The sequence below is a fragment of the Delphinapterus leucas genome, chromosome 17 (assembly GCF_059928025.1).
Source record: "Delphinapterus leucas isolate spDelLeu-1000000601 "Yukka" chromosome 17, BTC_Dleu_Yukka2, whole genome shotgun sequence".
In the NCBI taxonomy this organism is placed as follows: Eukaryota; Metazoa; Chordata; class Mammalia; order Artiodactyla; family Monodontidae; genus Delphinapterus; species Delphinapterus leucas.
In genome coordinates this window covers 83,342,524-83,368,486 of record NC_143145.1, presented here as the reverse complement: position 1 = coordinate 83,368,486, position 25,963 = coordinate 83,342,524, and the positions used below count along the sequence as shown (strand labels likewise).

The 25,963-nt window shown below is 44.8% G+C and overlaps 1 protein-coding gene across 9 annotated transcripts in view; it reads right to left on the bottom strand.

The window, feature by feature from the left end:
* Window positions 1–25,963, bottom strand: part of RB1CC1 (RB1 inducible coiled-coil 1) — a 61,125-nt gene that overhangs the window by 10,808 nt on the left and 24,354 nt on the right. For 4 of the 9 annotated variants that reach the window (XM_089899167.1, XM_089899168.1, XM_089899172.1 and 1 more), the window contains 13 exons: window positions 25,496–25,698; window positions 23,405–23,849; window positions 19,475–19,645; window positions 16,675–16,859; window positions 16,321–16,507; window positions 16,155–16,236; window positions 15,969–16,030; window positions 14,594–14,697; window positions 13,760–13,886; window positions 11,772–13,672; window positions 3,498–3,663; window positions 1,044–1,152; window positions 732–960 (listed from right to left, as the gene is read on the bottom strand). In XM_089899167.1, the coding sequence (XP_089755293.1) occupies window positions 732–960; window positions 1,044–1,152; window positions 3,498–3,663; window positions 11,772–13,672; window positions 13,760–13,886; window positions 14,594–14,697; window positions 15,969–16,030; window positions 16,155–16,236; window positions 16,321–16,507; window positions 16,675–16,859; window positions 19,475–19,645; window positions 23,405–23,849; window positions 25,496–25,698 (3,971 nt within the window). Of the gene's footprint in view, window positions 1–731; window positions 961–1,043; window positions 1,153–1,507; window positions 1,707–1,751; window positions 1,782–3,497; window positions 3,664–11,771; window positions 13,673–13,759; window positions 13,887–14,593; window positions 14,698–15,968; window positions 16,031–16,154; window positions 16,237–16,320; window positions 16,508–16,674; window positions 16,860–19,474; window positions 19,646–23,404; window positions 23,850–25,495; window positions 25,699–25,963 lie in introns of those variants that run through there. The other 5 variants (XM_089899169.1, XM_089899170.1, XM_030763538.2 and 2 more) reach the window with 4 other exon arrangements.

The window sequence follows — 25,963 nt, the reverse complement described above, 5'->3', positions numbered from 1 at the left end:
TGAGCTATAAAACTCAAAGCTTCACTTCATAAAGAACAAACCAAATCTATATAAAGACTACAAAAGTATTCCTACATGTCTACAAAGCGCTAGTCACTGTCATGTGTGAATCTGCCCATCACACTGAGGTAGTCAGAAACTAATCAGAAAAGAAAACAAGAGCGAGCATGCAGGCTTTTATTTCATTCTTTTAAGCTGAGCCGAAACTGACAAGTAAAACCGTAATACATCTAAAGTGCGCAGCGTGATGGCCTGATACACATGCGCGCTGTGGGAGGAGTCCCTCCATCAAGTTAACTAACACACCCATCACCTCACGTCATTTACCCGCCTCTTCTTCGGTGAGAACACCGCCCATGCTCCACCCCAGCCCCTGGCAGCCACTTTCCTGCTCTCTGCTTCCATGAGTTTGACTTCTGATTTTACTTCAGTTTCCACACAGAAGTGACAACTCCCTCCCCACAGCACGGCTTCAGCACGCTGAACGCACCGGCGACCCTAAGGAAGCCCTGCGCCCCTGACGCCATGGCCTCAAGGCCTGGACCCCACTGCAGGGTCCCCGCCCGGCCGCCTACACGCTGTGGTGGCACCTGGGCACGGTATGAAAACGTGCCGAAGTGGATTCCCGCACACCATCAGTGGCGCTATCACAGGCCGTGGCACGGAGAACTCACACGCGCAGCTCTCAGGTCCACGGGCCGCGGCCCCCAGCGAGTAGGACGGGCACTCACCGGACAGACATCGTGCTGGTCTCCAGCGCTGAGTCCGGCCTGCCTTCGCCGAGGGCATCCGGGGCCTCCGCCGGGGGCTCGGGCGCACAGGCCCCATACAGCTCGGGGGCGGCGGCCACCCCCGGGAAGGGGACAGGGCCGCCGCCCCGCAGCCGGCTGACCTCCTCCTCCAGCCTCTTCTTCTCCTCCAGCAAGCGCGCGCGGTCCTCGGACAGGGACTCGATCAAATCTGCAGCCCCGGGCGGACGTGAGCGTTACAATCATTGAGTGTGACACGGAACTAACAACGCTGCATTAGGAAGCGTCACTGACCTTTGTCCCGCTCTTGCTGCTGCATCATGCTTTTCAGCTTGTCACTGAGATCACTGATTATGTTCTCTTTTCTCATTTTCTCTCTTGTTAAAACAGTATTAAAATTGGTCTGGAACAACAGAACCATAACTACTTAAATTATCTGCATGCACAGGGCAGCCAGAGCTAAAGAAAATACGTCTATTTTTGCACGGTGCGTCTCTATGGGGAGAAGAAAAAGCTAATTCACAAGTGATGTTTATTTTGAAATAAAAATGCCACGCTGTGGTAAACACATTCGATTGTATTTTCCTAGTTCTGTATTAAGATACGTTCCAATTTAATATCTTGAAAATGAACGCTATTTTCACATTATTGTCCACATATTTATTGTCAGAGGAAAAGCATCAGTAAATATGTCTTAAACGTGGGGGAAAGAAATAAAATAACCAACACTTTAACCAGTGCTGTTATATACTTAACTGTTCCTTTTAGTGATCTCCCTGCCTCTGGAATCTTCCTTCTGTCCTTAGCTAAATCTCGATTCCACAGTCACATTTTGGACATGACTGTATCCCATCTCCTCCTCTCATCTGGATATCTGCTGGTTTATAATGGCTGGACCTGCCACTCCTCGACTTCTAGGAAAGCCTTCTCACTGCGGATCTCATACATACCAGCTGCCTGCAGAGATCCCATGAGCCAATTTCCACAATTAAGAGTCAAAGATCCTCCAATCAATCATTAATGCCAATGATGCTAGAAACAGAGACATTTAACAAGAACGTGGCATTCTTGGGCCAAAATTAGTGAATTTGTTAAATACTGAGTTAAACTCATTTCTAGCCAGAAAGCAGACAGGAAGGTCCCCTCAAAAAGAATATTTATGATATGCCTTTGTATTAAACCACTGCTCTGTATCATTTATGGTAGAAAATTAACAAATACTTATAATAGTACATTAGTTACTTTGTTTTCATAACCTCTGGCTGTCTCTGCAATATCAAATGGATTTTCAGAAAAGTTAACACAATTTATAATACACATATTAGAAACAAGACTAGTTAATGCAAGAGCCAACTAGGCCCAAGGAGCCCTTATAAAGCTAGTTACAAATCAACTCAAGTAACTACCACTTGACATCCAAACACCACTTAAAATTGGCAGGTACCTTAGGAGTCACCTCCCCTCTCGTTTGACAGCTATTAAAAGAAGAACTACATTTGGATCAGATGGCTGGCCGCTTTCCACGCTGGTCTCCATCTTACTTCATCCCCCCTTAATGCTGGAAGTCTGCAGTTGCACAGGCTCACAGGAGCACAGAGACAGGCAGCAAGAAAGCGGGAGAGAAAGACCTAGCTCACGGAGGAGGAGACGTGAAAGAATGCACAACTTCAGACTTCTAAAAACAGACCTGAATGGCCTCTTCGCTTTAAACCTGGTGGCTCCTCCCAGCCCTGGGCAGTTCATTTCCCTGGTTTCCGTGAAGCACACTCTGTTTCTGGTTACTCTTTCTCATTCCCCCTTTTCCAGGCTCCTCTGTCTTTCCCCAGGCCTTAACATTTAAAGTTCCTAAGTGTTTGGAGCTTTACTTCTACATTTTCTTTCTGTTCTGTGGTTGACATTTTTTTTTAACTCTAAAAAGACAACAAGAAAAGGAAAACTGCACCACACCACATTAAATGTGCACGTTAACTGTAACATGCCTACCAGTCTCAGAAACGTATTCCTCGGGATAAAAAAGGATGTCGTGCTACCCCTGGCCTGACTTAACACCTGCTCTCACACCGGTCTGGTCTGGCAGCCCTCGCTCTGCCCCACGCCCCAGCCAGCGATCCCGATTACGTAGAAATCCAACCGCGTCGCTCCTTTATTTCCTCTCCCACTGCCGCCCAGCACCTTAGCTGATGTAATGCTCCCTCACAGGGCATCTTGACCCTCAGTGGACTGGCCGCTGCTGACCTCACAAGCGTCAGCTCTCACCACTGATCCACATTAATAAGGGAATCACCAAAGTTCAACAGTATTCCACCATAACCTACCGCCAGCCTATCACATGGATAAGAATTATCAGCATGTAATTTAGAACAAAATTTTAGAGCTTAGAAAAAAAAATTCAAATATCATCTACGCAGTAGTACAAACACTTTCATTTGCAAAAAAACCAAACTGATGTGAAGAGGTTAAATGATGTTTACGAGATCACATAGGTAGCTAGGGAACAGAATTTACATTTCCTCCTTTCTAATCTAGCACTGCTTCATTCTGAAGCACCTATGTGACATAATGACCGTTAAAAAGAAAATGCTTCTATCACGAAGAAGATATTTAATAATAAATACCATCAGGATCAATGTGGGGAAACCACATTTAAGATATAAGAAACCTCAGCTACACAAAGAAAATTTACTTGTTAATGTATGTTCATCTCCTCTAGACCTAAAATGAATGCAGTAAGGTGGGAGACCTACAAACCTGTTGTTCAGCAATCAAAGATGTTCGCACATTCTGCATTTCTTCGTTTTTTCTTTTCTCCTGCTCTTCAAGTTGTTCTAGAAACTTAGCTTTTTCTTCCTGGAGCTTTTCCTGAAGTTCAGCGACTAGGCTTGAAGAATCTTCTTTGGTAGATTCAATGGTATGACTTTAAAAATTAAATACAGCATTAATTTTTTCAAAATTACACAGAACTAACACAACATTGTAAATCAACTATACTTCAATAACTTTTTTTTTTTTTTTTTTTTTTTGGCGGTACACGGGCCTCTCACTGCTGTGGCCTCTCCCGTTGCGGAGCACAGGCTCCAGATGCGCAGGCTCAGCGGCCATGGCTCACGGGCCCAGCCGCTCCGCAGCATGTGGGATCTTCCCGGACCAGGACACGAACCCGTGTCCCCTGCATCGGCAGGCAGACTCTCAACCATAAAATTTTTTTTAAAAAGTAACCAAATGTATTTTAAGTACAATGTAAAGTCACTGAAGAATTTTGTCTAGAAAGAATGACATATAGTGAATTTAGATTTTTAAAAGACTGTTGTAAAGATCCTGGTCAGAACACTGGGGCATGTCTGCATGAGAGGTTTCAGCTGACACAGGACGCTAAGTAATAAGAATCCTGTAGGAGTGCAATTGTGCGCTCACATCACGTGTGCGTGCACAGGCGGGAAGGACCTTCCTTCCTAGGTGCCCTGCACCTGTGCGCTGCCCAGTGCACCGAGGGGAGTGCTGTTTCTATTTCAGGGTCAGTGCTATGCAAGGATGAGGCAGGAAGGACAGTTCAGGCACAAGGACGTTCAGACACTACTGACTCTGTAAACACACGGTCATCCCCAACACCCAGGATGAGCACCCGTGACATCAGCACAGGGTATATGCTGACCCACAAGGTGAACACTTTGGCAGTAAAAACAAAGAAAGGAGAGCTTACGGGGCTTCCCTGGTGGCGCAGCGGCTAAGAATCTGCCTGCCAGTGCAGGGGACACGGGGTCGATTCCTGGCCCAGGAAGATCCCACCTGCCGCGGCGCAACTAAGCCTGTGCACCACAACTACTGACCCTGCACGCCACAACTACTGAGCCTGAGTGCCACAACTACTGAAGCCCGTGCGCCTAGAACCTGTGCTCCGCAACAAGAGAAGCCACCGCAATGAGAAGCCCACGCACCACAAGGAAGAGCAGCCCCCGCTTGCCGCAACTAGAGAAAGCCCGCGCGCGGCAACGAAGACCCAACGCAGCCAAAAAAAAACAACAAAAAAAAGAGCTTTTAACACAAAGAATGATCGAGAACCATGCTGTGCTGGGGCAGGGCTTCTCGTGGCTTTATGGGCGGCCCTCCTTATCCTTGGGTTCCGCATCCACGGATTCAACCAACCACGAGTTGAAAATATCCCAGAAAGTCCCAGGAAGCAAACCTTGAATTTGCCTGAGGGCTGGCAACTATTTACACAGCACCTGCCTTGTTAGGTATTACAGGTGATCTAGAGATGCTCTGACGTGCACAGGAGGTTATATGCAAACACCGCACCACTCTATACAAGCTGACTTGGGCTTCGGCGGGTTCTGGTATTTGGGGGAGGTCCTGGAACCAATCCCCATGGCATCGAGGGACTGTTATTATTAGTCTGACCCAAAGTACACACTGTGTCACACTGCTGGAGGCTCCCATAGAAAACGCTCCAGATTACCACCAGCCCCATCATTCAGCTTCAGTTTGCAGGATTCTAAGGCCCCAAACGGCTCTGACCTCAGGGGGCATTAACCCTAGCAAACTGAGTGGTAAGTAAGAGCTGAATATTTTAAGTAGTGTTTTTAACAGCATCACTGGTGGGCTTCCTCTGGGGAATTAAGAGCCATGTTTGTGTTGTGTGGGGAGAAGACATAAAAAAGGGTTCCAGTATCTCACAATTTAGTTAAAGCTGTTTCTGATCCAGCAGTACTACCATGGAAATCTAAGAAATTTATCAATAAAGGTTGCCCTCCCCCAAAAGAGAAACTTACACAACCCTATCTTTCCATATATTAATTTAAAACCTTAAAAAGGCCCTGAACTTAAAACTGAAGGAAGCAAGGTATATCTGTTACCAGCTGGGAACGTCATCCCATCACACAGAACTTGATAAACAGAGCAACTCTGGTTCCCCCACGTCCATGAACCAGTGTGTGCGAGCAAAGCTATTACACCCAGTGCTCCTAGTAACTAGGAAACCTGCACTGAACACACACCAGAGTGGCCTCTCCCCCATCAGTGACTGTATTAGATTTGGACCTAGTAACTGAGTAGTTGATCGTGGGTTTTTAAAAACTCTTCTGAGATCACAGAATAAGAGATTCGAAACGACACCCTATTCCAGTGTTCCCGTCCCCAGGCAGACCCACAGCAACTGCTCCTGGACACACGCCTATGAGAGGCACGGGAGGCAGGCTTCCCGACACATGCAAACCACACACACGTGTCCTGCATGCGTGTTCCGTGTACACGGGGTGTGAGAAAGCCCTTGCCCTCAACTCTCAAAATAATATATACTACTGACTTCATTTTTCCCAGTGATATGGAGAAAAGCTACCCACTTTTAATTCTGCATTTCCTTAATCCCAAGTAGACAGAGCAGCTATTCGCATCCTGGCTGGCTGTCTCCTGTCTTCTCTGATCTGTCGATTCACATCCTCTGCCCATTTTTCTCATGGATTGTTTGCCCTTTTCTCTCCGATCTGCGGGACCTCTCTGACATTACAGACATAATTAATACTCCCATTTGTATCTCGCCAGCGTTTCTCCCAGGCAGGTGGCCTCTCAACGCTGCTGCTGGCAGATGGACAACCGGCCGAGTGGGGACGGCTGGGAGAGGAGCTGGCCCGGGTGCCGTCACATCAGCACCACTCCCTTCAAGTCTCCTCACTCCTTTTCAAGGGTTTCCTCTGTGCGACGGCAGCCGAGAACGACACTATCCAGAATCCCCTTCCCAGGAAGCTCTGGTTTCAAGTTTGGCAACAAAAAGTTACCTGCATGAAGGAGTGCTGAAGAGTCTATCACTCCAGAGGGGGCTGTGACCAGACAGGAGGGCAGTGAGGGTCACAAGGGGTTTCCTGGGTCGACGTCGCAGTAGACACCTGGCAGCAATCTCCAAAGAATCTGTAACGGTTTCCTGACGAGCCACCAGCTTTGTACTTAAGGTGACTGTGAACCTACCAGTTCCCAGCCCTTCAGCAGCAACGCTTACCCTTCGCTCCGCCAGCCCTCCCCAAATTCATACAAGTTCTAAACCTAGTATTAAACCCTTCATTCTTGGAATACTTAAAAGAGGTTCTATTTTTCTAAGCTCATACCAGACAGATATAAATACGGCCCTAGGGGAGAAAACCATCAAGACAGGGACCTGGAACTGATTCTCTGACCGGCTCCAACCGGAAGGCAGCAACCACCTTGGCGCCAGGGCAATGGGCGCTCCAGTGGAGCCAGGCCCCCACTGCAGAACCGGACAGCTGTGTCTTCCGGGAGCGAGAGTCTGGAGACATCCAGCGGAGCCCCCGGTGCCCACCAAGCTCCCCTGCCCCCTTCCCTGGAGAGATCAGGATCACCTTCCTGAGGTCACTTCTCAGTTAAGCTGATCTTCCTTCTCGACAACCTCTCCCACCATTTCACTACTACCAGACCCAGCGCGGCTTTCAAATCCCCAGATCCCAGGGGAGCTAAAGATCTAACCAAGGAGAAAATACAATTGCAAGGTTTTCTTCATGTATTTTGGCAGAATCGTAGGAAGTGTGCGCACGGAGGGACCCAATGAGAGTTAGAATGGGAAGAATCAGGCCAAGATTTGCGTGGGTGTAAAGACCAGAGATTCTAGATTCAATATTAGCTATTATCAGTTTGCTATGGTGATTGCCTGAAACGTGGACCTAACGGGTAAACCACGGCCTGCGGGCCAGATCCGGCCTGTGACCTGTTGAGTTTCAGCGGAGCACAGCCGCGCCTGTTCGTTCATCTCTCTCACTCCTCTTGATACAACAGCGAAGCTAAATAGCTCAGAGACCACTTAGCCCACAAAGCCTAGAATACTGAAAAGGAAGCCTTCACAGAAACCGCCAACTGGTTCTCTATACCAGTGACTCTCAAAGGGTGATCCACAGAAACTGGAGGTAACTAAAACACTGTCAAGGGATCACTAAGGTCAGAACTACTCACACGATGACGCCAAGATGCTGTCTTTTACTCCCTGCTGGCGTCGCACAGATGATAAAACTGTTGACCCCTTAATGGAGAGACAGTAGCACCCACTATACTCTCAATCAGTGTATCCTGCACTTCAAGGCGCTCCAACTGAAGGCAGGTTTACTTTGGAATATCCTTCATGCAGTAACATTATTAATATTACTGGATCCTGACCACTGAGCCTACGTCTTTTAATCCTCTGTGTGACAAAACGAGAAGTACCTACGAAGCCCTTCTGCATCACGAGGTACGTCTGTCTCACGGCAAAGCACCTGCACAGCTGTTCTGTGTGCGCCGAAGGAGCACCTTCTTTCATGGTGCGCTACTTCTATTTGAAAAATGACAAGCTTTGGTTATTTAGACTTGCGTTTTTGATAGATGTTTACTCAAAAATGATCAACATTACTTCAATGAATAAGTGACATAATTTGTTACCACTGACAAAATGTGACACTTTAAAAAGAAACTAAAATCTTGGGCTTTATTATATACCCCCCGGTAGGGCCCAGAGAATGCTCCTTCACCAAGGCTTTCAGAAACACCACCCCAAAGGCTCTGCAGGGCGCCTGCAGGACAGGGAGAGTGGCGGGACAAGCCAGTAAAATTCAACGAGCTTCACGGGCAGGACAGGTTCTGGAGGGGAGAGGCCGACCAGCACCACTTAACCAGATGCAGGACGTGGTGCCCTCACAGGCAGCAGAGCCAGAGCAACCGAAAGTCTGACCCAGAAGAACCTCTGGCAGTGGCTGTCACTAGGGCTCTAACAGAATGGGCCGATAAAGGCTTTTAAACTGACTTTTAAAAAACCCAGTAGCTGGCGTTCAGAGATCTAACTTCCAGAGAATCGCCATCTTTCACCCAATTCCAAGACCTGAGTCAGTCACCAACTACGATGCCAAAATTTTATACAGAGTTTTCTTTCTAACCTTCAAAGAGACCCACGGCCATTTTCCAGGCTGAGTGTGTATTCAAGGAAGGTAATTAATCAACTTTTGAGGGAATCCTGAGCACTGGCTCTCACGTGACTCTAATGCCGCTGTGGTCCACCAGGACACCACTGACAACCATACACGAGAGACGCGTCCTTCCATCCAGGACCTGAAATGGAACAGATGTAAAAGCAACTGTTGGCGAATCACTGCTGGTCCCCCTACTGATGGAACGAGGACCATTACGGCAGAAAGAGCCATAAAATCCCTGAAACACAGAGATTTCTACCACAATCTCGCTCAACTTAAGTATGCGTCCTGTCGGAAACATATAAAAACAAGCAACGGGTTATCATAATTTAATCAGGTAGTGACTCCAATAAAACTGCTATTTCATACATAACCTCTTCACTGGAGCAAATGAACAAGACCACTACTACCTGACATGTAGCTACTGATTCGGTGATTTCTTCCCCCTTTATTCTTATTAGTACAGACCAGGGATAAACACACTTTTCTCTGTAAAGACAAATACTGAATAGTATAAATGTTACTCAGACAATCTCCGTCACAGCTACTCAACTCCGCTGAAAGCAGCCACAAAGCAGAAATGGCCTCTCTGTGAGCCAATACAGCTGTGTTTACAAAACCAGGCTGTGGGCTGGATTCCCACAGGCCACAGACTATCAATCCCGGGTAGAGACCACAGGAAGCAGCGTGATTTCACCAATGGGGACCGCAATCGACTCTGTCTTATCCAGGGTTAGATCAACTCTCCGGTCCTCTGTTGAAGTCTCGTTGGCAGGCATTATCGATCTTCCTGCTATCCCTCAAGAAATCACACTAATGCAACCCACTTATGGCAACATGCTCCTCAGGCCTGGTAAACAGGAATTAGCCACTACCTGAGCTACCAGGGCAAGACACGTGAGTGCCGGTGGGGTGAGCAATGAGGGCCGTGGAAGCCCACAGGCCTGTCAGCACAGCGAGATTTCTGAGTGCCCAGCGGTCCAGGCCTGCGAGACGCCCGTCCAGGGTGTGGGTGAGGACCCCGAGGGCTGCGGGCAGCACCCAGTACGCTCAGCTCCTCCTGGACACCTGCCCAGCCTCCTGCTGTGTGGGAGCCCCTGCAACCCGTGCCAGCTGCCCTGCGGCGGGGCCCGTCTCCCAGCGGGGGCCAGACGTGTCTGCGGCAGAAACGGGCAGTGTACGGAGCCTCGGCAAGTCCTACAGGAGAATCGCGGCTGAGGCCCTCAGGATTCTGAAGCAGGTGAGCGTTTCCCTTCCGTAAGATGGCTCAGGGCTCGCTCCTGGGTCTGAAGAGGCCGAGAGCCTGACCGTGCTCTCCCCAGTTACCGCGTGACCCGAGCCGCCTGTCAGGAAGAGGACACTGTCTCGCCCACTCTGGTGACGACGTGGTGGGCGCGAGGCGGGCGCACACGAGCCCCAGCAGCGCCAGGCGGGCACAGGAGGTGCTTCCCTTCCATCACAGCCACGGCGAGCCCGGCAGGGAAGCGGACTGGCGGGCCCGGCTCCAGAGCCCAGGGGCAGGACGAGAGCCCGGCGGGCAGGGGCGCCCATGATCAGCAGTGAACTCGAGGACGCCCGCCCCGGGGGAGGACCGGCCAACAGAGTATGGGAGAGAGGCCGTCCGTGTGGAAAGGTGAACGAAGAGCCGCGCATCCACTCCGGGGTGGCGGGAACGCTCCAGGGAGGGGAGACGGGGGACAGAGGCCGCGTCGCAGGAGCCTGGCTCCGGCAGGTCAGTGCGGGTGAGAGAGACGCGGGAGCCGCGGGAGGCCAGGGTGCTCGGTGCCGGGCGGCCGGCCGTGCTGTGCCCACCCCAGTGCCAGAGCCTCACCTGCACCGGATTATTTCCGGAACCCCCTCTGCAACCGGAAATCCGCCAACGAGGAGGACGAGCGTGGAGTCCGGAAGGAGAAGGGCGGCTGGGCCTGCTCCCCGGGGCCGCTCCTCGTCATCCAGGAACACAGTCCCGGGCCGAGCCGCACCCCGAGCCCATCGCTGGGCCCCGCGGGGACGCCCGGAGCCGCCGCGCCGTCCCCGGGGCCCCGCCGGCCGCCAGCCGCGGTGGGCGCGCCCGCGTCTGTCCTCCTGCTGTGTCACCGGTGCCCTCCCGGCCTTCTGCGGTGACTGCCGGGACCTCGGCGTCCCCCAAGCTCTGAGAAGGTTCGAGTATGGCCTAGTTCCTCTAAGAGCCCGCCATCCTTCCAGAACACATAAAGGCTTTCTGTCTTCAAAACAGACGCGGAGGGTGAACTGCACACCAGGGTATGACCACCACACAGCGGACAGTCGATCACAGGAGGCGGTGTAAAAGTCCCTTTAACCTCCGGCCAGAGGTTAAAATAGCCAATGCAAATATACCTATACATATGTTCCCTTGGAAAAATTAATGATAGAACCAACTGATAACGTTCTAGAAATTGTTTATTAGGCCACAAACCCCTTCAAATAATTTTAACGAGTGGAAATGCGGAAGCCCAATTTCTCTCAGCCAAGGCAGTAACATCCGGCAGCAACAATAACAACGCAAAAACCCTCACCACTGTATAAACCCAGCATTTAACACTACCTTTTGAATCACAGAGGAAATAACTGAAATTGTAATATCAAGAAAATAACCACCAGAAAGCTACACAGCACCAACCCAGAAGTTACTAACTGCTGCTCTTTATACATACATACATACATACAGTATTTTAAAAGAATGAAAATAAGTAACTTTCAAATGAAGAATTTAGGGAAAGAACTACAAACAAACCAAAAGGAAATTTATAACTTAAAAAAGGAATAAGAAGATCCCGAAAACATAGGAAATTTTCAAAAATTGTTCCTCTCAAAATCCAAAATACGAATCCATTTTTAAAAGCCATCCTAATGGATTCACATAGCCTGTTAATTTTTTTTAGATGTCTGTGAGAAACACTACTTTCAAAAGTACGTTTTTACTTCATAAAGTATCTCCACTGTTACCTTTACCTAAGGTATTACCTAAAGTAAATGAGTAAATCAAGGTACTGTGATTACACTCACAATTAAAATCTCCATCACTGAGACTTTAGTTTTATGAGTGCAGACTAAAGTTCATCCTTACCTTTTCGCTATTTGACTCTCAAGATGTTTAATGTTTTCTAACAACTCCTCCTCAGCAGCTTCCCTCTCCAAGCTCATGGCTTTGCGGGCAGTCTCAACAGCTGCCTCTTTTTCACGATTAAGCCTCTGAATCAGCTCTTCTCGGTCCTGTTCGTGCCACATGACACATTCCTCTTTGTCTTTTTCAAGGTTCTGGATAATAGCTCTGTACTTCTCTTCTTGCCGGGTGATCTTCTCATCTTTTTCCTTCTCAAGAGCACTCAGTTCTGAGTCCAGTTTACTCTGCAGTTCAGCCAATTCTTCTTTCAGGCCTTTTTCTACTTCAGATGCTTGGTGATGCAATGATGTCACTTTGTTTACCTCGGCCCTAAGCATATCAGATTCTTCTTCATGTCTACTAATTAACTCTGAAATGCACTGATCTTTTTCAATTGTCATTAAAGTTCTTAGTTCGGCCAAGCCCACCTGGTAATTTTCATTATCATCTTGAATCTTTTGGTTTAGTTTACCTATCTCTGTTCTCAAATGTTCTGTCTCTTGTTCGACGAGAGATTTTAAGGCCTCCTTCTGCTGGGCTCTGCTTTCTTCCAGCAAAATTTTTATTTCATCCGTTTCTGCTTCCTTCAGGGCAAGTTCAACCTCTAACTTACATCTCATGTCCGACAAATCAGAAACCTTGAGTTTTAATTCCTGGAGCTGCTGTTCTTTTTCCTGGATGGCTGTGGCATGAGAATCTTGCATCTGCTCGATTCTCTGTTGATGTTCCCTTTCTAATTTCTCCAAACAGACCTCGTGGCCGGTCATGACCTTCTTGAGCTCCTGAGTGTGCCTGACTTGCAGAGTGTCCTCTAAGTCCTTCAGGTGGCTCTGCTCCAGGCACTGGAGCTCCGCCCTCAACAGCTGGAGCTTCTCATCGTTCTCCACGCGGAGCCTCTTTAAGTCTGCTAGCACGGTCTCCCGTGACTGCTTCAGTTCTTCCATCTCGCAGTGTTGCGTATGCATTATACTTTCCATCTCTAACAACTTCTGATCCTTTTCCTTCTGCAGGCAGATGACAGCTTCCTTCTCATGTTTAACCGAAGCAAATTCGTTATCTTTATTTTGTAAAACCTCCTCAAGGCACACCAAGTCTCCTTTCAGCTTTGTGATTTTGTTTTCACTTTCTTCACTCTCCTTTACTAGTGCGGCAAGTTTGCCCTCATATTCACTTTTTAAAGACTGTAGTTCTTTTTGGTGTCTTTCATTTAGTGTTATTTCCAAAGAGCATTTTACTTTTTCAATAATGTTTCTTATTTCTACTGCTGTACACTTTAAAGAATTTGAGAAGTCACACTGTTCCTTCTGCACAAATGTTCGGAAGTGGCAAAGGTCCTCCTTTATGGTCTGTACACTGAGGTGCGAGTCGTGGGCAGTGACACGGCACTTCTCCAGCTGGACGCCGAGAGACGCGTGGTGGCCCGATTGCTCCTGACCTCGGGCACTCGTGTCCTGCATTCGCCTGCTGTCGATGGCATTGATGACTGAGGAGTAAAGGGATTCCACCATCATCTCTGGACTCTGTGGATCACTGATAGGATTGGGAGATGACAAGTTTTCCTCTATTACAAACTCATTCACTGCAGACATGAAATCTGATTCAGGACTTTCTGCTAATGAATCCAAGTCTAACGAAGCCTGGTGAAGAGTCTGTTCTATGTTTGGATGGGGGATAGTTTCAAAATCAAATGTATGTGCATCAATGCTATCCGGAGACAATTCTTCTAAGGGACAGACTGCAGGACACAAGGGGCCCTGCACAGTGAGTGGAGGGGGTGTTCTGGGTGAGGTAGTAGTTGTGATTCCTGTCGTGCTTTCTATCCGGGGTGAGGAAGCCGCCTGTGGGGACGTCTGACTCGCGGATGCCTGGAAAAGAGAGGGACAGGCTTACAGAGCTGCAGCAACACAGGCATTTACGCTAACGGGCGAACCACTGGAAAGAACGGGATTTGCCTTTTGTTCACTCAGTAGGTCTGTAATGGTCTGTGACATTTCATCCAAACTTTGTGCTGCTTTTACCAAATTATGTAGAGCAAGTACATGCTGGTGTAGAGGGTCAAAGTCACAAAGTAAGGGCACCCTGAAACAGAGCACAATCAAATTAGATTTCTAATTTCTCAATGAAAAATGGATAACTGCAACCAAATACTATAATCTATGTCAAAAGCAACTCACCATCGTCTTTCAGTCAATACCAGGAATAGTTTAAGCAGACTAAGACATATCATTAAATGGGGGGGGAGGAGAGGGTGGGACGAATTGGGAGATCAGGATTGACATATATACACTACCGTGTGTAAAATAAATAGCTAGTGGGAACCTGCTGTAAAGCACAGGGAGCTCAGCTCAGTGCTCTGTGACGACCTAGATGGGTGGGAGGTCCAAGAGGGAGGGAATATAGGTATACATATGACTGATTCACTTCACTGTACAACAGAAACTAACACACCATTGTAAAGCAATTATACTCCAATTAAATAAATAAATAAATAAATATATATAGTAAATAAAAGTGATAAATCAGAAATCTCTCACAGTATGCAACAACGTCAGATCACTACCAGAAAAGAATTAACTTCATGTAAGGCGTTAATTCCCTCCTAGTTTATCTTCTTCATTTTTTTTCTGATCACTTTTATACTCCCCAGAAACTTCCCAGCAGCCAGCTCTCACGATGTGCTCCTCTGCTCCGGCACCCCTCGCGGTGCTGCTGCCCTTCCCACAGCTCCAGAGTAACGAAATCATCACAAGACAGTAACTAAAGCTAAAAATATGAACTGTATTTACCTGAGGAACGGCTGAACTTCGGAAGGACAAAATGATTGCAGAAACTGTAAATCTTTTAATGAAATATCTGGAAGTTCACAGTCAAACTTTCGAGGCTTCTGTGTCTATATTAAAAAAATGGTAATTTACAAAAAAATATACAGTATAATTTTGTAACTGATTTCTTAGTATAATCAAATTCAATAACCCATAAAAATGCTTCAAATGATCTACTCACACCTAAGAAACTGAATAAAATAATAAAATGCAAATGAAGGACTATATTCAGTGAGGATGGGGAGACCACTTTTCTGAGTCTGAAATAACAGGGACGTGCAAGCTGTTGGTGATCAACTGCCGTGCTCACTCCCCACTTCTCTGTTCTCAGCGTCTTTTCATGGGAATTCTGGTATTCCCGCCAGCATTAAAGGAACCCATTTGTCTCGCTGTTACACAGGCTATTCCCAAGTTCCTACCTGACCAACAGCACAGTCGTGACGACAGCCCCAGCCCTCTGTATCTATTCCTGTCACCTACTAGCGTGCTGTGCTGTTTTAATGCAGTAAAGATCGTTTTTTCTTACGCAAAACTTCCTCCTTGCCCTTTTCTTCACCTTTTCATTACATTTTCCAAAATACAAAGTCTTAGCCGATTTCAGATTCATAAAAAAATTATTTACCATTTCTTTATAAATACTGCCAAGAAATGCACCTTTTAGGATAACTCCAATGGTCTGAGTCATCACTTACGCAGATTTAGAGACATCAAGACACCCTTCATTAAGCAGGGTTCCTAGATAAAGGAGTGTGGGAAATCCTGCCTATTACAACACTCATTCACAGATACACAAAAGCACATACATTTAAAGCCCTAAGGAATCCTGCAGTACAAACACATGTTTAACAGTTAAGCAGTGTGTCTGAAGAGAAAACAACAAACCTACAGGATTTCCAAAACTTCTTTGATCACGGAATCATATGTTTCATGTAATAAAATTAGTGGTCCCCAGACCACTCTGGTTTAGAAATACAGCAACCTTATTTTTCATTGTTTCAATGAAGATGACTTGATGGGTCACCCTATTCTGATTTGTGCAACATGAATGATAGGGGAGGGGAGGGGAGGGGAGGGAAAGGGCGGCAGGGACAGGAGGGGTGGAGACAGATAAGGTGAAGGGGAGAATCTGTTCCCACCCATCTTGACACTGTAGTAGGCTCGACAGTGTAGTAGGACTTCATCGTCCCATGCAGTGAAGGCTCCTGACCAAAAACTATGAATTCATCTTAAAGCCAAAAACATTTTGATAAAAAATTTGTTTCTGATAAATATCTCTACTTCTGAAATAAAGGTCTGAACACACACAGAATTTAGTCACATTAGAAAATAAATTACGTACACAAAAGGATGGGGGCCAGGAGTCCAATCCCCTAAACAGACGATTTCTTAAAAAGGACTTCCCTGTGTAAAGAAATTAACAATATGGTTATTTTACAACTCATGCTATATAATGCTATTTATATCTATGAAATAAAAACAGCATTTTTTTCTTAAAAAGTATAAGTTATTAATAAAGAACACTTACTAAATAACTTCCCAAAGGATTCCCTTTTTGACTTTTCAGCCTCATATAATCGCTTTCCGTCTTTGACTAAAGCACCAGTCCACTAAGAAAAGGAAAGCCTCTGTTAGTGTCACACACCAAGTCACTGAGGCTCAGGCACAATCAAAGTACAGTCCAACCTGCATACCTCCCTGTAGTGTTTTATGAACATTTTTCTCCTGACAACCTCAACAGCAGCTAAGCAGTACATCTGAGGAACTGTACTCAGAGCTTCAACGATCTTGACTCTCTCTAAGAGCTCTATAACGAGGCGGAGCAAAGCCTGCAACTTCTCTCCATCCTGATCAGCATGAAGCATCACAAAGCAACACCACCTACAGAATGAAATCAAGACACACAAACTCTGTAAACATCATCCAAGCCCATGTTAATCAACCAGTGAAGTATGTCAACATGGTGATAAGATTACGCCATCACTTGGGAGAAATAAAAAAAAAATCAACTCTCAACAACCCAAATTAGATACCCTAGAATCACTTACTTCAGTCTGACATGAAGGTTATTTGCTAGTTCTTGTTTGGCAGTGGTGCACTTCTGTTTAATATCCAACAGTTTTCTATGATTTTGCAACATAATCATCAACTGATTTGCATGACTCAGGCACAAATCAGGTAACACAGACGCATCTTTCAAGTTTTCAGCTCTCATCTGATTAGCTAAAAATCCCTTTGGGAGAAAATATTTTAAAGGATATTAACTTTCATTAAAACCATGAGCATTCATCTAAGAGGAAAAGCTTTACGTTAGACATGAACTGTTCTACTTTCAAATAAGATTTTAAAATCTCCTACTTTTCTGAGTGTAGTAGGTGTGTCCATAGCAAAGATTCAGAGTTCTTAAGAAATGTATGCTCATCTAATTCTGTTCCATTTTCGTGCTAGAAAAAAAAAATGAGACCCAGGAAGCTAAAGCAACATATCCAAGGACACAGCAGGCAAATCAGAACTAGAACCTATGACTGTAAACTCCTGTTACACCACAGTTCAGTCAGAGCACAGGTAAATAAAAACAGGGGCACTGACTTGAAGCCCTGTGAAAACTAACAACAGATTTAATCTAATCAATGATATTCAATAGCATATTATACACTTCCCCCAATAAAAATCAATCAATCGACTTTGCACTACTCCCTGAAAAGTCATTCCTTCCTCTGGTATTCCTGGGCTATTATATACTTTGTTCCACTGATCTGTGCTCATTATCTTTAGAACAATGACTTCTACAGTGTATTTTATTGTTTCATAGGAAAAGTAATTATCACACTTTTTTATTAGCTATCCTTATTTATTTTCACAGGTGAACCTTGCATCTTTTTGTTAGGCAGGGATTGTTTTTAGGCTATAGATTAATTCAGACAGATGGGCCAAAGCCAAGAGCAAACACTTAAAAAAAAAAAAAGTCCAAAGACATCTTGATGAGACATCTTGCTGATCACTGTATTCACAGGTTCTTTCCCTACTCTACTCACTAGTTACCATGTTACAGAAGTTTTAGGATCTGCACACCCATCTCGCTGTCACACTTGCTACTATAGGTAATTATCCTGGTAGGGCTCAACCACACAACCAACAAAGGACAGCAAGTGTGTCTTCTTACTTTCTGGTAGTTCTCTCTCTCTTTTCTGTTTCATGTTTTTTCTAAATATCATGAAAATATTTAAGTTTAAATGATGTGTGTTAAAAAAAAGTCGAGATGATTCAATATATGAAAGTAAGATAATTTTAGTAATTATTTTACATCTTACTTTTCTTTCAATATCCTGCGTGCTTAACCGTGGCTGTGCTTTTTCTGTAACTTAATCTATTTTTAAAAAGTAACTTACTGCTTTATTCTCCTTTGATAAAATCTTAATAGGTTTTCAATTGCTTTTTACTGAATCCAAGAAAAATATGGCATCAATCCACAATTCATGAAGTACAAGCCCAATGCAGGAGAAATACAAAGAAAGCCACACCTCACCACATCACAGTCAAACTGCTAAAACCCAAACCAAAGGCAAAGTGCTACAAGTAAATCAGTAACAGCCTAGAATTCTCTATTAAGAGAAAATATCCTTCAGAAACAAAGGATTTTCAAATGACAAAACCTGCATTTGCCCCTGGAAGGAAATACTAAAGGATATTTTAACGTATGATAGACTTTAATACATCAAGGATGCATGCATTCCTTAAAAGGAATACAGCTAATACGTTAAAAAGACAATGTACTATTACCACATTGAGCTTATTCCAAGAATCCAAGGATGGTCCAAGATTCGAAGCAGAACGTACCTTTCTTAATCTGATAAAGGGTTTCTATTAAAACAAGGAGGAAAAAAAAACCTACTACGAACACTGTAATGGTGAAATGTCGATCATTTTTACAGATCAGGAATTAACCAAGGACACCCAGTATCACATCTATCTTAGCATTACACTGGGAGGGCTCCATTCGGTGCAAACACAAGATAAAGAAATTCAGTTCACAGTAAGGGGGCCGGATCCAAAATCAAGAGACAGAAAAAGAGAATCTGGTAATTACAAGATGAATTCAGTTAGTAAACTATAAGAATGCTATAAATATTTTAAACATGTTTAAAAAGAACACAGCAAGGCTCTATCTACACGCTTTATCTACCTCCCCGATACTACATGTCCTCGGCCACGCAGGTGAAATACAACATTTGTACCCATTAAAGTGACCACTCTGACGTTCTAATGAAAGAAGACATTTAGAGGAAAAATGGTGGCAGGGAAAGTTGAACCAGCAAAGCGTGTGTGAGCGTCAAGGTTAGAAAAGTGGCCTCTTTTGGCTCCAGGCTGTTCTCACAGAGTGCTCTCGCCAGGGGAGGGGCACACAAAGCAGTCGAGAGTCACAGCCAGTCACCACGTGGAAAACTCCCCTCGAGTCCACCACCTTCTTCTGGTCATCCACCTAACCTGGCAACAGGGCTCCTAGAACACTGCATTAAACGAGACCTAAATTTTCTGAGGTTCCCGGCTTCCTCAGGAGGGAGCAGGGGGCTGCTCGGGTGGCGAGCACGGGGCTGTCGCGTGCGCAGGTCTCCCCTGCCGCTCACAGCGTCTCCGGGCCGCCTCCCCGTCACCCTCCGCAGCCTCAGCTCACGTGGTGCTCTCAAACCCGAACGCGAAGAACTGGCCTCCACCTTTACTACGTGGAACCAGTAATACCGTGAACAGCATTCATGGGTGAAGTGAAAACACGGTGCACAGCAACTGACATAAAAGACGGGTCTAGAAAACCGCGAATTCCTTTTCCTAAGAGAAGTCTGCGACAAGCACCTGAGCGAGTTCTTTCTGCTCGTTGACGAGTCGGCCGCAGCTGGCGATCATCTGGTCCAGGGCGTACAGCCGGTCCTCCAGCCCCTTGATGGCCTTCATGTTCTGATTATCCAGATTGGCAATAGTCTGACGGCATTCTGCTATAAAGGGCCGAATGATCCGTGGATCAAGCTGAATGACAAGGAAACACGTGCGAATGAAATTTTCTGCAAATAGCTTAAAAAGTATTTCACACTATTTTGATACACAGCTTTAATGAAAAACAGTAATAGTGAAAAATACAGAAAAGCAAAAGCACGAGAAATCAAGGTTATATCTCCACAAGAAGGTCAAGAACAGGGTAATTATGGTGTTAATAAAACACAATTATTACTGATTATATTGGGATACATAAGTAGGAATCTAGTTCTAGACATTACATTTTTTTTTTTTACTTTTTTAAAAAATTAATTTATTTTTGGCTGTGTTGGGTCTTCGCTGCTGCGCACGGGCGCTACTCTTTGCTGCGGTGCACGGGCTTCTCATTGCGGTGGCTTCTCTTGTTGCGGAGCACGGGCTTTAGGCGTGCGGGCTTCAGTAGTTGTGGCACATGGGCTCAGCAGTTGTGGCTCGTGGGCTCTAGAGCGCAGGCTCAGTAGTTGTGGCGCACAGGTTGAGTTGCTCCGCGGCATGTGGGATCTTCCCGGACCAGGGCTCGAACCCGTGTCCCCTGCACTGGCAGGCGGATTCTTAACCACTGCGCCACCAGGGAAGCCGCATTACACCTTTCAATTCAAGCCACAATTCATTCAATTCTCAATATCCCACCGAAAATGTTATTTTCAAGGTCTTATGAAGTAGAGCAGAACTAATAACGAAAACACATTCTTCGGTCATTACCTGTCTGATCGATCAACTTCCCCCTAAAACAAAGCAACACCTTCAAACCTCCCTCCCTCCTGGAGAGACCTTTATTCTCAGTCTGAAGCTCCTCAAGGAAGCTGCTTGATCAACTACACTCTCTTACTCTGCAATCTCTCCTGTTCCCGGGCTTTAATTCTCCAAGATTTCTGGGATTTAGGTAATTCAAGGAACCCCCAAAATTCTCTCCACCCTGCTCCACTTTCCCCCGGAAGAACACTGCACACTGGCGTCTTCCGTGCACTGGCTTCCGGTGGGGCTCACAGTGTAGCCCACCTACCCGTGGGAGGGAGACCACCCCTCGCAGCTTCGGGCGCCCCCTCCGCTGGGTCTGGCTCCTCTTCTGTCTCCTCCATAAACAGGCAAGATCCCGCAGGACTCTGGGCTATGGCCCATCCTTACTGTTTCTTACAGGATTTCGAAGGAGGTGAACTCCCCGCGCCTGTCCAACCCTTCATCCTTCTCACAAATGTTCAGCCCGGGTTTCTGCCTGCCCGCTCACACCTCCACGGGGACATTGGCCGTGACTGCTAAGCTGTCCTCTGCCGGAATCCCGAAACGGCTCCCTCGGCCCCCAGACGTGTCCCCAGAGCACAGAGCACTGAACTGCAGACAAATGCTACTTCTCTAGCTTGATTTTTGTTCACACGGATCGTCCTGCCAGCTGCTGAAGCCCACCTCAGCCTCCCTGTGAGGGGCCTAGTCAATACCACCTCCCTCGTGTCTTCCCTGATCACCACAAAGGGACTGTAAATTACTCATTTTAGGTACAGTGTTAGGTTCACAGACAACATACGAAAGCAGTTAAAAACGAACTGTTATCAGGAATTCAGTGTAGTCAATAAGAAGCTGCATTTCTAACATCACAAAAAAGTTAACACAGCCATTATTTAACACGGGCAGCACCTGCTTCACACAATATTAACTAAAACTTGTGCATATGTGAACATCTCCTCATTTCCATGGTGAGTCCAATGTGCACACATTTCCAATCCAAAGTATTGACTAGTTATAAATTATGAGGGTGATAAAAGGCTAAAAAAGATGACTAAAATAATTCAAAATTTCAACCTGGGCCAAATTACAGCTATACGTAAAACACAGCAGTGATTTAAGGAAGAAAAAACAAACTCCAAACCATGGCTCCTGGTTCTAATGCTTCTGTATCTCATAATTCACTCAGAGTACAACACAACTACACAGACAAGCATGGAAGAATATTTTAAGATTCACTGAATTCTGTAGGTATAAATTATTGTGAATTTTCGTTATTAAGCCAGAAGAGGATCACTGTTTCTTCTCTCTTGTCATATAAAGTGAATAAAACTTATGGCTTTGCTAGATTTCATTTAAACATGCAAACACAAAGCCAAATGCAAGCCCTTTAAAAAAGTGGTTCTCGTGGCCTAGAGCCCTGTTCTCTGATTCACGTGGAATTATAAAAAATGACGCTTCAATCACCCTATCGCAATCATGTGGTTGATTTTCCACAATCACAGATGGAATTTTTAGGCTACTAAAATGTCAACAGTTTGAATAGGAACACTAGTTTTCATTCATTTTTGGCAGTAATCTTTGCACAATATATTCCATGCTTCCCCGCCCTGGCAAATGTCTTAATTGAAGCGTTCTTTGACAACAAATAATAAATGGTCAAAATGAAAGAAATGCCTAAAGGATGTCATCAAGGAAATGGGTGTACTGAGAGAATTAAGAATAAACTCTGGAATGCATTCCATTTCTACTGTCCAACAACTTAAACGAGAAAACATGCTGCTATTTTCCGGGCATCCCAGACAGTGTGCTGCCTTTCCCCCAATAACCAACCAAAGATTTATAAGCCTCTTTTCCAAGTCAAAGTTTACCTTTGAGAAAAGTTTAAGTATTCTGCCCATCACCTTTAAACAACAGCAGCCTTCAAAATATTGTTTCATACGGTCTGCATCACTGACGCATGTGCCTCAACAACTTCCTCTCAGGCCTCAAAGATTTTCTATCCACTTACTGATCAGATCTGAAGAGGTTTATTCCAGATTTATTCCCCAGGTTTAAAAGTTTTTATAAGTGTACTTGGGGGAGAACTTAATCCAAAACACAAGTCACTATGGTTACAAACTAAAACTAAAAACACAATGTCTAGGTTTTGAATTTTAAAATATCTCAGGCAGATACTGTATCTAAAATTACTTCTTTTAAACCTCAGAGATGAGTTCCCTGGGAGGGGGTGGGGCGCGGGGGGGTTGGCGGGGGGAGTGATGCAAAAGAGGCCCGTGGGGGTTTTCCGGGAGGTGGAAAGGTTCAATGTATCTGCCTTTGGATGTTGGCTACTCCCGTGAACTAACCACTCAAGACTTGTGTATTCCATCGAACGTCAATCATTCTCAGCGTAAAAAACTGTTACAGATAAAAACGAAATTATATCATTAATATTTTCCCCCCAAAAGCTTGAAAGTTCTACAGCATCTGTAAATGTGAACATATGCATCATTATTAAGTTAATGTAAGAAACAGCGATGGCCAAATGTTACCATTTTATCGATTTACTTTTAGATTTACTTGTAGAGAGTGCTCAGTGCTCAAGGCGCAATAATGAGAACCAGCAAGACTGTCCAAGTTTTACCTAGCAGATCAAAGAGCCTAACTGTAGGGACAAATTAGAGGATAGGAGATATTAAAAAGTCCAAGCAATATTACAGAATCAGGGGAAAAAAATTCAAAGTACCACCACCACCAAGACCATCCCCATTGGAGTGGACACCTCAAGGCTCGGCACTGCATAGAGATTTTACCTATATTACTTCTAATAATCTTCCCAACTTTACTATCAGTTCATAAATAAGGTTATGCATTAAATGATTTGATTTGTCCAAAGTCTTAGATATGGTTATAAAGTTTTATTCCAAGGCTCATTATTTCCGCTATAACATGGTACTACCCCCGCCCCTTCTCCCATTACTGTACAGAAAATATTTAGTACACGTAACATAATTTCAAGTGGTTAAATGACAAGAAAAATCAGATGACTCTTACCCTGCTCATGGAATCAAAGCACTTCCTGACCAGCGATTCCACGTCATTAGGCCTATCCTGCACATTGATCCAGTCTAACAAAGAAACATTAAAAAAAGGCAGGTCACCGTCTTTAGCATCTACTGCAGGTTCGTCCCGCTGGACAGGACTTGGACAAGGTTCCCTCATTTCTTTTCCACTTTCAGCATCTGTGGTGTCTGGGGCTACATGTTGCACGGACTTGTGAAATGAGGTCAAGGAGGGTTTGTTCATTGTTGCAGGCATATCGGGAGAGAGCACCAGTTCAGTGGAGGTTTTCATATCGGCCTTTTCTGAGCCTTCACATTCAGGCAAGGAATCCAGTCTTCCCAAACATTCCCTGTAACTATGTCTGGTTAGGCACTCCAACAGTGGAATCTTGGCCATGACTGAAACCGCAGTTCCTAAACTTAAAAGTACAAAAGACCTGTCAGTAAAATAATGGGACTGCTCTAGTCAGAGGTTAGCATTTTGAAAGAAATAATGTTATTATCACACACAGAAATCTCACCACCTCTCTGTTAGCACTACATGCATCTAAGTAGTCCATGAGGTGTTCTTTAAAAGAAGACAGAGAGAAGGAGGATATCGTTCACACGCTGAAACGCCCGCTAAAGATAGCAAGTTTACACTAGACACGTGGACACTTGGTTTTTAACAAACCTTAAGGTATAAAAAATTGGAACTTATAAAAAAGATTTACCATAGAAAGTTTAATGTTCGATTAGCTTAAAGATAAAACTTTTTTGATATATTGAAAGCAAAGCATAAAATTAACACTCTTATTAGAGATTAAGGTTAACTCTTGCATTCATCCCTCCCTGAAAATAAACAGGTAGATAGATGTATGCTGTCAAAAAAACATGGGGGGGCTTCCCTGGTGGCGCAGTGGTTGAGAGTCCGCCTGCTGATGCAGGGGACATGGGTTCGTGCCCTGGTTCAGGAAGATCCCACATGCCGCGGAGCGGCTGGGCCCGTGAGCTGTGGCCGCTGAGCCTGCGTGTCCGGAGCCTGTGCTCCGCAACGGGAGAGGCCACGACAGTGAGAGGCCCGCATACCGCAAAAACAAAACAAAAACAAAAACAAACAAATAAAAAAAAACATGGGGAAAAGATGAAATCTTGATGATTTGACTTCTGTAAAAACTATGTAAAATGATTCAGGATCCTACATTAAATTAACATCTGAGAGAACTACCCAGCCCCCAAAACACAGTTACTTGAAATCTCAGGTTATAAAAATTGTAAATGCTCCTTCCAGTCTTCATTAATCATTCCTTCCTTCCCAAGATGCACCCCATTGTCCACTTAAGGCCAAAAAGTTCTAAACATTCATGCCACAAAATAGAGAAACTTGAATTAATACAGTTCACTTGAAAGAAGAAAAAGAAAATACTTCCCTCCAACTCTAGTTAAATAAAAAGTTTAAGAAGAACCAAAAAAAAATGAATACAAAACACTGAAAGCACAAACACACACACAACAAAGGGCTACATTTGTGTGGAATTATTGCCGTATTGTTTTACATTCATTACAGCCCTTTTAAAAAAGAGCCAATGGGTATCAGATGGGCTTATATGCAAAGAACCAGGAAAACATCTAAATGAGAACCAGAGCACAAAGGCTTTTTTCCATCTCAGCAAGCCTGCATCATATGGCAATATTTAAGAAGAAAAATATAATTTTCCTTGACTGCTTAATGTTTGAAAACTTTTCCACTCCCATTAGATTGTTATTTCTGCATTTTGCTTTACTTTATGGTAAAACTGGTAGCAAGGCAAGAGACAAAGGTTCCTGGTTTCTAAATGATTTCAAAAGTATTTTGAGTCTTTTACATAAAGAAAATACAAGAAAAAGAAACATGGGAGATTCATAAAATATATGGATAAAACTGTCCATAATTTTAAAAATTGTACAGTCCATAAAAGTCATCATAAAAGTCTCAAAAACATGAACCTCAATTATAATAAATATATGGCCTACTAGGAACGAAATTACTGTTACTAAAACTACTGATAAATTGCAAAGGTATTTTAAACAAACATCTTATTATCCATTTTAATAGCATACATACTGAGTAAGTTTTAACTTGATGTCCTCTACGGATTGCAGATAATTCGAATAAATACTTTCAAATTTGAAAAGTAGCTTTTGGTAGGAATTTGAACAATCCTCCAGATTGGCCATGATTGCAGCCCAGCCTTGGTGTTGAAGATGTTCATCATGGACCAGACCTTCACAGAAAGAGCAAAGTTTCTTGGCAACTTCATACATTTCCTATATTGGAAAAGAAGAAATAATCGGTAAAAGAAGGTAATGTTTGTGTGCACGTCTGCATATGTGTACTTACGTACATGCATGAATGTGCTCTGAACTCATTTCAAAGGAAGCACTGCTACAGGAAAGTTTCCGTTTCTGGTTCCTGCTTGTTGCCGTGATAATGAGGAGGAACTCATTGCTCCTGGGAGTAAATGGCCGCTAGAGGTCCACACAGGGCAACACAGCAACAACCATCAAAAGTAAAACTGTGAACTTTCTATGG